General features: G+C 36.3%; 1 protein-coding gene across 3 annotated transcripts; it reads right to left on the reverse strand.

Annotated features, from left to right (window-relative positions):
* Positions 1-1182: 1182 nt before the first annotated feature.
* LOC140158565 (sorting nexin-24-like) lies at positions 1183-9524 on the reverse strand. Of its 3 annotated transcripts, XM_072181700.1 has the most exons (6): positions 9314-9523; positions 6233-6316; positions 5016-5126; positions 4149-4228; positions 3377-3406; positions 1184-2397 (listed from the first exon to the last, which is right to left on the reverse strand). In XM_072181700.1, exons 1-6 carry the CDS (start codon positions 9374-9376, stop codon positions 2244-2246), a joined length of 522 nt encoding a protein of 173 aa, XP_072037801.1. In that variant the 5' UTR covers positions 9377-9523; the 3' UTR covers positions 1184-2243. The 3 variants fall into 3 exon arrangements, with proteins under 3 accessions (XP_072037803.1, XP_072037801.1, XP_072037802.1); XM_072181702.1 differs by lacking the exons at positions 6233-6316; positions 9314-9523 and adding an exon at positions 5711-5761 and having other exon boundaries at positions 1183-2397; XM_072181701.1 differs by lacking the exon at positions 3377-3406 and having other exon boundaries at positions 9314-9524.
* Positions 9525-11408: the final 1884 nt, after the last annotated feature.

Raw genomic sequence — 11408 nt, forward strand, 5'->3', positions numbered from 1 at the left:
TACGTAACACAATGAGCAAATTAGTTATTGCAAAAAGTGGCTGATTATATTGTGACATAATCTGGTACATGTAAGCTAAAGCAGGCATTTTTGAAAATTTTAACATAATTACCTTAAACAAACATTAAACTATACTGAAAACATCAAAGGTCTAGCATACTTGGCTCTAAAGCTCTGAAGTTTTGTGAAGTCTATTTTCTTATGTATTTTATTATAACCAAGAAAATTTTAAACTTTCATCAGAAACTGAAGGCAAATAAATAAATATTTTCCTGCTAATATTTTCGGTAACTAACTGTTACCATCCTCAGGCAGTAATGACTGACTGACTGTCTTCTTCACACTTGGATGACTTTGGTGTTTCTAGAAGACAGTCATAAATTCTGGGAAGATCCCGGCCCCCGTCTCTGTTGAGCTTGACTTGTATTTTATTGTTTTTTTACTCCCTCTTTTTGCCTGTATCTCAATTTCAAGTTTGCTGTCTTTGGCCTCCAAGGACCAGATCATGTTACGTCACATTTATAAACAATTCATGAATGGCATCAAGATAACTCACTGGCCCCACGGCCCACATGGATGCACCTGTCCAAACAGATGGGTGACGAGTAAACCAGATGATTAATGCATTGATTCACTATAAAGGTCTGAATATCCACCTAATTGCTAAACATAAACAGTAAAATCAATGATAATGTGATCAGAATCAACTAAGGATATTCCTTAGCAGTATAGTAGATAGTAAATTACTGCCCTTGCCGAGTTAAAACACAGTTTTTGCTATGTTACTAAAACTTGCAGATCCTACATCTTGACTCAATTACCTCCAAAAGGTATCTGCTTCCCAAGTAAAACATAGTATCCTGCTTTGGTCTTACCTATAGATACTGTATATTGACCTACATGTAGGAGTGCAGATGAGAATAAGGCAATTTTGTTTGACAGACATTATTATTTCTCAGAATTAATAGTGCAATATCTGACCCTACAGAGGTAGGCAGATATAAACATACATTAACTGCTTAACTCGGATCAATTTTCTGACAAGATGTTTTTCTTTGGTCTCACTGTAATCCTGTTGAAGAAATATATCTAAAACAAACCTGATCTTGATTAATGTAATTGATATAATATGTTTCGTATCATGCCACTTAGACAGTCATTCATATAGTTGGCAAGTTAAATATTGCATCATAATTTGTAATACTTTTTATAGACAAAAACATAAGTGTAGATGTCACATAAACATTATGTCACATACACAACATGCCTTAGACACCTGTAACACTTGCTTGGATGAAGTGGTGTAACTTAAAAATGCTTTTCAATTAATAACTGCAAAAAGAACAGGTTGCTTTACCAGTCCATATACATCAATGCACCACTACATACAGGGGGGGGGGGATGTCCCATCTTAGTACCCCACTAGAAATTAATTATGTTGGTAGATGTAGCTTGGCTCTTCAGTTCAAATCAGCAATATCACTGTTTGCTTGAATATGATGCTATCACTGGTGACAAAGTCCATTATACACAACTGTGTGTCATGTGAACTTAATTACGATGTTAAAACATATTGAATCTTATTCATCCACAACTGGGAGAACTTGGATTGCAGGAGGTGCATTATAGTCCGTCTCATCTCAAGTTGTGAGTAACGCCATATTGGATATTGCAGTGGCAGATTCAAATCACATCCATTAACCTAATCCCTCGGAGTGTATACACATCCATAGAAGGGCGATTTGTCCATTAACTGGTGACACAACCACATAAATGCACCGAACTCTAGCTGCAACAACAAAATCTAACATGGCGGTATGCTCAACGTGAGAGGAGACACACTATTTGTAGTTTGGTATCCATGTGTGGCTATCATTACACATGCTGCTACATGGAGTCACAATTTTCCAAATAAAGCATCATTGCAATATTTTTCAAAGTACTTTTTCTCTGTGTTCTGGGTAGGAATATGGGCATCGTCAAATTCGGCTTTGCCAAAATGAGTGGAGCAATGTTGACATGTCAATGAGTTGGTACTGTAGAATCTGTGACAGCATATCACATAGCATCTAATCACAGACAAGTATGTGGTAATGCGTATTAACCCATGCACACATAAAGCCTGCCAAACAGAGAAAACGTATTTTGATAGCAACTATATGTATATAATCTTGTCTATTACATGTACATGATGACCACTGTATCAGTAACTAGCAAATCTTCTTTTCAATACTGTTATCTTTTCAGCCAACACCGCTACTTGCTGGGTCTGATGAATCGCTATCTTCAAATAATCCTTGTGTGACCCCATCAGTAAGTATATCAGTGTAACTATCATCAGATGATTGGGTCAGGAATGAGTCCTCATCAAATACCATCACTGGCCAATGATTGGAGCTACAAGGAAAAGTACAATATGTATTAGAAAAAAAGGGGGTAACATTTTTGAGCAAGTATATCAAAAAGATTTCAAATTTCTGCCATATTAAAAAAATGGAAGGTTACTTTTTGGAATTCATCAGAAACTGAAATTGAAAAATAAACATAATTGCCCTGTTTTGGTGTTTTTTTTGCAATCTAAAAAAATTCATGACCAGGAGGGTGTCTCTAAACTGTAATGGCAGTGTGTACATGTATTTTTAGGCCGACATGATAAAATTAATTAACATGTGTTCAAAACTAGACATCCTGGTCTGCTTAGGCTTTATATGCTCATGGTGCTTCTCAGGAGCCCTAACCACTGGGTCATGCTAAAGCATTGCCCCTGTTCCCTAATATAGTGGTCTCATGGACCCCAACAGTCAATGCCTCTGCTACATACAATACATACATGGCACACATAACTCATCAGCGGCACCTTGCTTGGTCATCCCTGAGTGTTCTAAACCTTATGTTCGATAGAAATTATCAGAGTAATAATTGAATAGCTAATGTAATTGTTTGCACTAATTTTGGCACGGTACTAAATTCAATAGGAACAGATTGAAATTAAAAATTTTATTTAGACTCAAGGGCAAGGCAAATGTCAAAAGAAACATAAATTCAGTATTTATCTGGCCTGAAGTAAATATTTCTGCACATACAATGTGCTGCAAAGGGATACAAAATAATACATGACAAAAACATCTCAAATTCTTTATAGCAAGCATTTCTTTTTATAAAGTGCTTCATGCCTAGTGCAGACAGTACATGATATCAGATAAGAGTCAATCTCACTGTATGTTGCTTCATATTGCAAGAGTTTACTCAAACCTCTGTTGCAAACATATGCGCACTTTTAAAGACAACAATGTATACGCATGTGATATAGCTGCTTCGTTGATGTCACTGACAGCGCTAGACATAAAGCACTCTACCCACAATGCATTTCTTTTACCTTGTATCCCTGCCAAGTTCATCCAGCGAGCTGCATGCATTAAATTAAAATATAAATTCATATCTGTTAGTTTAAACATCATACCAGCACAAGCAGTATCATAGCAAACAAGCGCATGCTTTGCAAGCATGTTCCATACACCATTCAGTGGCAAGCTAAGGGCTGCATGGTCAGCTACCTCCTTCGGGATGCTGACAGTTGCATTTTTAAAGATTTTTTAGGCATTAGGTTTCTTGATATTTTTGATAATATTTGACAATTTTGGTCAAATCATCCCCCCATCCCGAAAGTCACCTCCCCCTCCCATGTGCAACCTCCTGCGCTCCCCCTTTGCAAAATGTTTCGAAATTGCTTGGCATGAGATATAATTATATTATAAAAGTTGATAAAATTGTATTTCAAGCCTTGGCGCGTCCCATTACAATTTTGCAGTTCATTCGCATTCACATAGCTGTCAATGTAGGAGATTGGGTTATTTATTACCAGGGCTTTCAATGTCCATGTATTACCTTAGCGAAGTGGCTTCTCGTGGAATATGTACTAGTGGTGGTTTTCACACATGTAATTTTTGTGCTGTGCTGATTTGGAATTACTTTGCTTGTTTTTAAATTCAAGATTTTGAGTTTCTCTCACATAGACCTCTCCAAAAAAGAACATATTTTCAGTTTTTTATTTTTGCAGTCACTGTGTTGAGCATGAAAAGGCAGCACAAAGATTTATTGCTTCATGTTAATTTCCACTTCAACAGTACCAACAGTTTATCAATACTTACTCATAACTAGAACTCTTAAAGTTCTTTACTTTGAGGAAGTTCAGCAATGACTTTGGTACAGTATATCCATTCAATATTCCCTGTAAAGAGAGTCATATGTTGAAAATCAGTTCACATGCAAATTATAGTTTTGATTGTCATGTATAATTATAATGGAATAGTTCTTTTCCTCAAAATAATCTTTCCTTTGGGAGTCAACCTGGTGACACAGTTGGTGCCACCTTTTTTCTTCTACACTGAATATCCATGAAGCCCTGTATTTTTCAAATATGTTGTCTGCTATGGCAAGGTCACACAGTCCATTAGTCTGCAGGGTCAACAGTCCAAAAAGGGTCAAAGTTAGGGTTTAGGGCATTTTAGGTTTGGATTAGGGTTAAGGATTTAAGGTTAGGGTTAGGGATAAGGGTAGGATCAGATTATGATCACACTTTCCCAGGCCAACTTTCTTGTATGTTTTAATGGACCCCTGAAATAAATGATGTGGGCCGTAGTGGTCAGCGACAACCTGCAAAGTGTGCTGAGGCTTGTGGATCAACATCTAGACGTTGTGCCTGTGCGTAACGCACTATAAATCACAGTGGGTTTTTTTTTAAATAAGAAAGGAAATTATCTTATGTTAATGTTCTTGTGTCAAGAAAGACAATGGTCGTATCTTGGTCATTCTTTGTCCTCAGGGGTCAAGGAATTCTGTGCAAACAAGGAAGTCAAATTTGGACACCATGCTTATCCATCCATACTAATGCTCACAAACATCGCTATGATAAGCCCCTGTGCAATGGACACTTGAAGAAATAACTTGACATTTCATGACAAAGCATGAGTACTTATTATCCAATAGAACTTGGTTGGACAAGATGATCCACTCACCTGTAAGTAGTTTTCTAATCCCTGTCGTCTTTGTTCTATTCCTTTAGCTGATAATTGCCACATTTTCTTGGGTGGAAATTCTGGTGTATTCACACCCAGAGATTTCCTTACCTGTAGATACAAGAATTGAACTGGTCACATATTGAGATGACTGTTGGACTTATGAGAAATGCAATATTAAGAATGGGAAAGACCAAGAGGAAGAAGAAAATAGGGATATGTGATGAACTAAAGGAGTAGTGATCATATTTGGAGTTAAAGGAAAGAGCTGAAGGCACAGAATGCCTTAAGGCATTCTGTGCCTTTTAGTCTTACTCTTTATAGAACATCTCTACTAATAACTTTTATGCAGGTCTACATTATGGCAACATAGCAGCCTTGTCTTCAATAACTGTAGACAGAGGAGAACGTATACCCACTTAATAGCAAGAAAGCAAGATACAATATTAATTATAAAACATCTAAAATTACTTGAGAGGAAAAATAATCCAAGCAGTAACATAATTAATGAGACTGGGTTGGTTGGAATGCCGGTTATGTTTTTGATTTTCTGATACAGCTACAAAGGGTAGGTCCCTTTTCATAAAATTAATAACTGCACGTCAGACAATCTCAATTTTCCAACATACCCAGTATTCCAATTAAGGCCATATTATTGGTCTGCAATAAATGTTTATATATCCCTTGAAACTTACCTGCTTATGCATGGTGTGAAATTCTCGGTATCTTTTTTTTGTTTTTGAAAGTGCTCGAGTCAAAAGTAACTTATGCAAATATGCTAACTATCAAGTTTTTACAGTACAGTTGGTCCAGCCCTCGAATTAACCCACAGCACCCATGGCATTTTGCCATGGGTGCCCAACCCCACTGCCGTAATGCCCTCAAATTATGTCCTTTACCCAAGGCAGTCACTTGCCGTGCCCTCTGAAGTTGCCGTCGGTGCCCCAACCCTGCCCCTTCATTATAAAATCATCTATCTATGTTTGTGTGTGTTTTCTTCACTTTTGCGAAACTGGCTTGGTGCCCTTCTCAAATTTTCCACGGTTGCCATGATGCCCTCTTGAAATATTACAAACTGCTGTGCTGCCTTGCCTTTTCAGTGAAAATCCTAGGCAATTATCAACTTGCCCTAAAAAAGTTGCTGTGCCCCTTCAGATCCTTAATTCGAGGGCTGAGTTGGTCTGTAGCAAAATCTTTGCATGTCCTTTGAAACTTACCTGCTTATGCATGGTGTGAAATTCCCGGTATCTTTTGTCAACAATATGCGACCTTCCAGAAACTTGTACATGAATTTGATATATCTGGAGTAATATTTTTTAATGCAAAAGAAGAAAGAAAAAAAAAACACATAAAAACAGAAAGTACAGCATTGCATCTATAATAGCACTAAGATCTGTCTAATCGCAGACGTTGTTGATGATGATCTCATATATCGGGAAATAAACTCTGTCCATGATCCAAAAAATTTTCAAAGTGACCTAGAAACCTTATCCAAATGGGGCTCTGACTGGCTGATGTCCTTCAACACAGAAAAGTGTTAAACCATGCATTTGACATCAATCACCCCTTATATTAGTTATGTTCTTCTAGCGACATCAAGCCATCCTTACCTTGGTGCAGGGGCGTAGCAAGAGCATTAGGGGCCCATGGACAAGGAGCAGTAAGGGCCCCTTTAACCAGGGCGGGATTTACCTTATGGGGACCCTGGGCCAGGGCAAATTTGAAGGCCCTGAACTCCTGTGCCGAGGCAAATCATGTACCCGGACATGAAATCTAGACTTCACTTGTCCCCTGTCTAACCTAAAATAGAATACGGCACCACCACATGATAATCCAAGTACCAAAGAGGGTAAATAAGCTTAATTGACATGGTTCAGCGATCGGCTGGAAGGATGTGCCTTAATCTACTCAAGAGATTCCAGTGTGACACTTGACACTTGACAGCCATGATATCATTCCTTCAATGGATAAAAATAGAGACCAGATGGGTCATACTCATCGTTAAAGACTCCCCTACATGTATGTACAAAATCAAGGGTGGCTTAGTGGATGTTGAATGGGAGCCCCACCTGACCTGACAGGCTGACCTACACCACAGCTTAACACTTATTCATCTTCTTTTCAGACAGCTTTTTTCCTTGGATGGTAAAACATTGGAAAAACTGAACAAATACTAATCTTTCCCCAGAGTAGGCAAGTGCACATAAACATTGAAAAATGAAAAAAAACAAAAAAAAAAAAACAACAAAAAAAACAGTGCATCCAGCTGGATTCGAACCGGCAACCTTCTTATTACTAGCACGGCGCTCTAACCAGCTGAGCTAAAGAGGCACGTTGGAGAAGAGCGAAAGATTTAAATCTATAGGTATTAGGTTCAAATAGTGTTCGTCACATTCCTAGCAGAAGGCAACAGAACTGCATATTTATAACTGTTGAATCCGGCCGGATGCACTGGGTTTTTTTCAACGTTTATGTGCACTGGCCTACATTTTTTGTACTCTGGGGAAAGATTAAAATTTGTTCATTCTATTAACCCAGAGAACTAAGTACATGTATAATAATTTTCATACTTATGTGACTTAGTGTATTTGTTATAAATATGTGTCCCCTGTGCCCCTATGTAGGGCCTATGCTACGCACTGTAACAGCCCACCTTAATACATGTTAGTGTGATTTGTAGCACGCCTGTTTTTCATATATAACTCAATCCCTGATTCATTTCCAGTTAGAACTCAAGGATTAGGAATTTTTTTCAATTGGCAAAGAAGGATCTAATATTTTTTTATTCCAAAATTTTTTTAATGCTGTTGTTTTTCTGAATTCTGTCGGTCGGCGTGATGTCACAGCTCATATTGGAATTCTGGCTCCTAATTGGCTCCAGGTTACTATTAGAGTGAAAGGTTACCTTTGGAGTGAATGACCAACAAAATACACTTACGTACACTTACAGTACTGTTTGTCCTATATATACTTGAAGAAAATTTTAGACTATCAAGTCTAGAAAACTAGAACATCTTAAAATCTGAAAATTCAGGACCACTCCACAGGCATCTCTAGAGACACCCCATGAAAAGTTTCACTCCAGTTAAGCATGCCAAATTCAACAACCCCCGCTGACGTAATAGTTCAAAACGGAGTCGATTGCAAGTGGTCTGTGGACTCTAGCCTCATATGTGAAGCTATCGGTGAACAAATTCGAAGCTAGACAACAATGACAACACTCCTCGACTGACAGGCATGACAGAATTTAGGTATGCTAGGTGAATTCAAATTTGCCATCAAACTGCATCATTTTACATATCAAATTAAAGCCATTGAGTAAAGAAAGCCAAAACTGAAAACATTTTTGGCATAGCACTTTCCGTAACAAAGTTACATCTTGTCAAAGATTGACTTTCATCAAAAAGATTCTGCTAGCAAAATTCCCAAAAACGGCATTTAGGGGTGTTTCTAGATCTTAGTCTCATGGCGATAGTAGCTTTTTTTAATGGAACTGGGCTATCAAAATCCCTCTAAAATTCCATGTGCGACTTGATTATCACCATAAAAAATCATATATTTGGGTCAAGTGAAGTATAGAAAACATATTTATGTAGGTTTCCTTCACGGCCTATTCTCTAAAAAAAATTCGAATTTCGCTGACTAGCAAATGTGTTAACTAAGGTTTGCCTGGGATACCTACAGAATTGTAGCTGTGACAACATCCCATTTCGTGGGATCCCCACACCAAAGGTCACTGCAAACAACTGGACAGAACCCAAAGGAGTGCAGCACAGTTTGTGAAACATAATTACGAGAAATCTGAGGGAACTGTCACCACAATTCTTAGCGACCTTGAATGGCTACCTCTCCTGCAGCTCATCTCGCACAAGTGTATGTACAAGATTACACAAGAACTTGTCGACATACCCAGCAGTGACCAGTTCCTAACGCCGGTGACCCGACAAGGCCTTCGCCACAAGAACTCACAAAATTATCAAATACCTCACTGCCGCACAAACACCTAAGAACTCATATTTCCCACGTACCATACAGGAATGGAATATAAAATCTAACTGACAATATCATCACGTCTCAAAGTGTTACATAAATAGTGTAAGATTATAGCTCCAAGGCACAACCGCAGACGCATCAGAACCTCAACTAATCAGCATACCCCCCCCCGCACATGCCTGGCTTATATGCTTAAAGTTTGAGCCCCGCCAGTAACCGAGAAGAAGAAAAATATTCACTCAGGAGAGCAGTGCATGCATTCATGATGATTTCAACTTCGACTCAAGTCACAAGTTTAAGCTTACCGTATACGGCCGTTCATCGGCTGGCACAACAGCCTTCGAAGTAGGTATTGTAACTGACAACATTTTAAACGTAAAATAAACGATACATGTGGAATAAAATGTTAAAATTCACTAGTAATAAGCACAAACAAAACTGGTTTCCGACTGCTAAAAAACAGGCTAAAACATTCTATTTTTCTCGGATTTTTCTTTTAATCCTTCGCAGACAGCTCGTATGCCAAGTTAGTCCACCGCCCTCTGGATGTGAAGGAGGGATTGGGTGCTAAAAAGTTTTTGGAATTTCTCTTATGATATATTACTAAAAACATTCAGCTATCTTTTACTTTTTATTTGATACAAATCGCACATCGCGTTCAAAGGTTACGGGTGAAAAACTTTCAACCGATGACGCGAAAAACTGTCAGAATGAACATGCATTATAATTTTTATGTATTCTATTGTTTTCAAACAGTTTTATTTATTTAAATAACTAACTGATAGAAATTAATTAGGCCAAATAAAAAAATAAACATGTTTCACGTCCCCTCCCGCTTCCTTTTTTGAGGTTTTCTCAAATAAATTTTTATTTTTTGAAATTCAGTTATAACTTTTCAAAAAATGTGTCTAGGAAGTTGGGATGCTTTCTATAGCCTTGTTAAGATACAAGAAACATTTTAGGAAGGCTTTGTGAATGTCATTAGAGGGGGTGTAACTCTCAGAACAACAAATAAAAAAGGGCCTCCTCCTTTTTCCAGGCATTATTGTATGTACGGATTGTACGCTAAAACAGCTCTAAGTATGGGTATTTACACCAATTTTGCTATAAAAAAAAGAAAATAAAAAGCCCCCTCTTCCTCCTTTTTTCGAAAACCCGGACGTGAAACATGTTTTATTTTTTACTTGGCCTTACAGGCCAAAATACATCAATGTAACAGAACAAATTGCTGCATATATATAATTCAAGTGAAATGACAGTAAAAATGACTATTTCTAATCGCTAATTAGACAAACCGTTCAAACCCAAGGGAACGTCCATTATATATGAGCCTTGTATGGAAGTCACCACTTGACTTCGATTATTCCGTGGTATTAAAAGCCACAAGTACTTGAGTACCATCACCCACGGTCAGCTGACATTATTTTAGCAGATTTAAAAATAAATAAAAATACATTTATCGTACATGAAAATGAATCATGATGTTATGATTTAAAAATAAATAAAAAATATAGGAATTATTAGCATGATTTAGTACTAGAGATTTATCATGTAAAATAATAAACAAAGTCGTTATTTTAATAAATCATGACAAACTTATAAAATTAAAATCATGCTACTATGCTAGCCTACAGTACCATCTAAATAAATTTAAATTAATTAATGAATGATAAATAAATGAAAGTTACCTGAAGAAATTAACAAAAATAATAACATAAACAAATAATATATTATACTTAGCTGTACAAATAAACGAAAAGGCCTATAAAAAGAAAAAGATAAAGAAAAAATCTGAAATTAGTTCAGTGTAGGCCTACTTTTTAATTGTATTTTTACAAATTTAAAAATAAGATAGTGATATTAAATAATAAATAGTAATAATAATATTAGGTCTAGTAATAATAATAAATAATAATAATAATAAAATAATGATTAATATTTATAATAATAATTTAATAATATAATAGTAATAAATAAATATAACAATAATAGATAATATAAATAAATAATAATAAACAGTAGTAATATAATATTTAAAAATAATATTGATTACAAAAAAAAAACATTTAAAAAAAACATTCATCCCATTCATTTATATCGTGTTATTTTCAATAATATTATCAAACTCATTTCTTCACTGAAAATTATAAAATAACTGTAAACAATTATAACTAAATATATAACTAAATATTAATTGAGTGACAGCCAATCGATCAAAACCCATCATAAACATCCAGGCATCCATTGCGAAGACGGCGTAAGAGGATTAGGTAAATAATAACAAAGAACTAGTATTATAATAATAAAGGACGTTCCCTTGGGTTTGAACGGTTTGTCTAATTAGCTAATTAATATTCATATTTCAATGTTATAACTTTAAAGTATATTTTACTCAAAAGC

Source organism: Amphiura filiformis, chromosome 8 (assembly GCF_039555335.1).
Source record: "Amphiura filiformis chromosome 8, Afil_fr2py, whole genome shotgun sequence".
NCBI lineage: Eukaryota > Metazoa > Echinodermata > Ophiuroidea > Amphilepidida > Amphiuridae > Amphiura > Amphiura filiformis.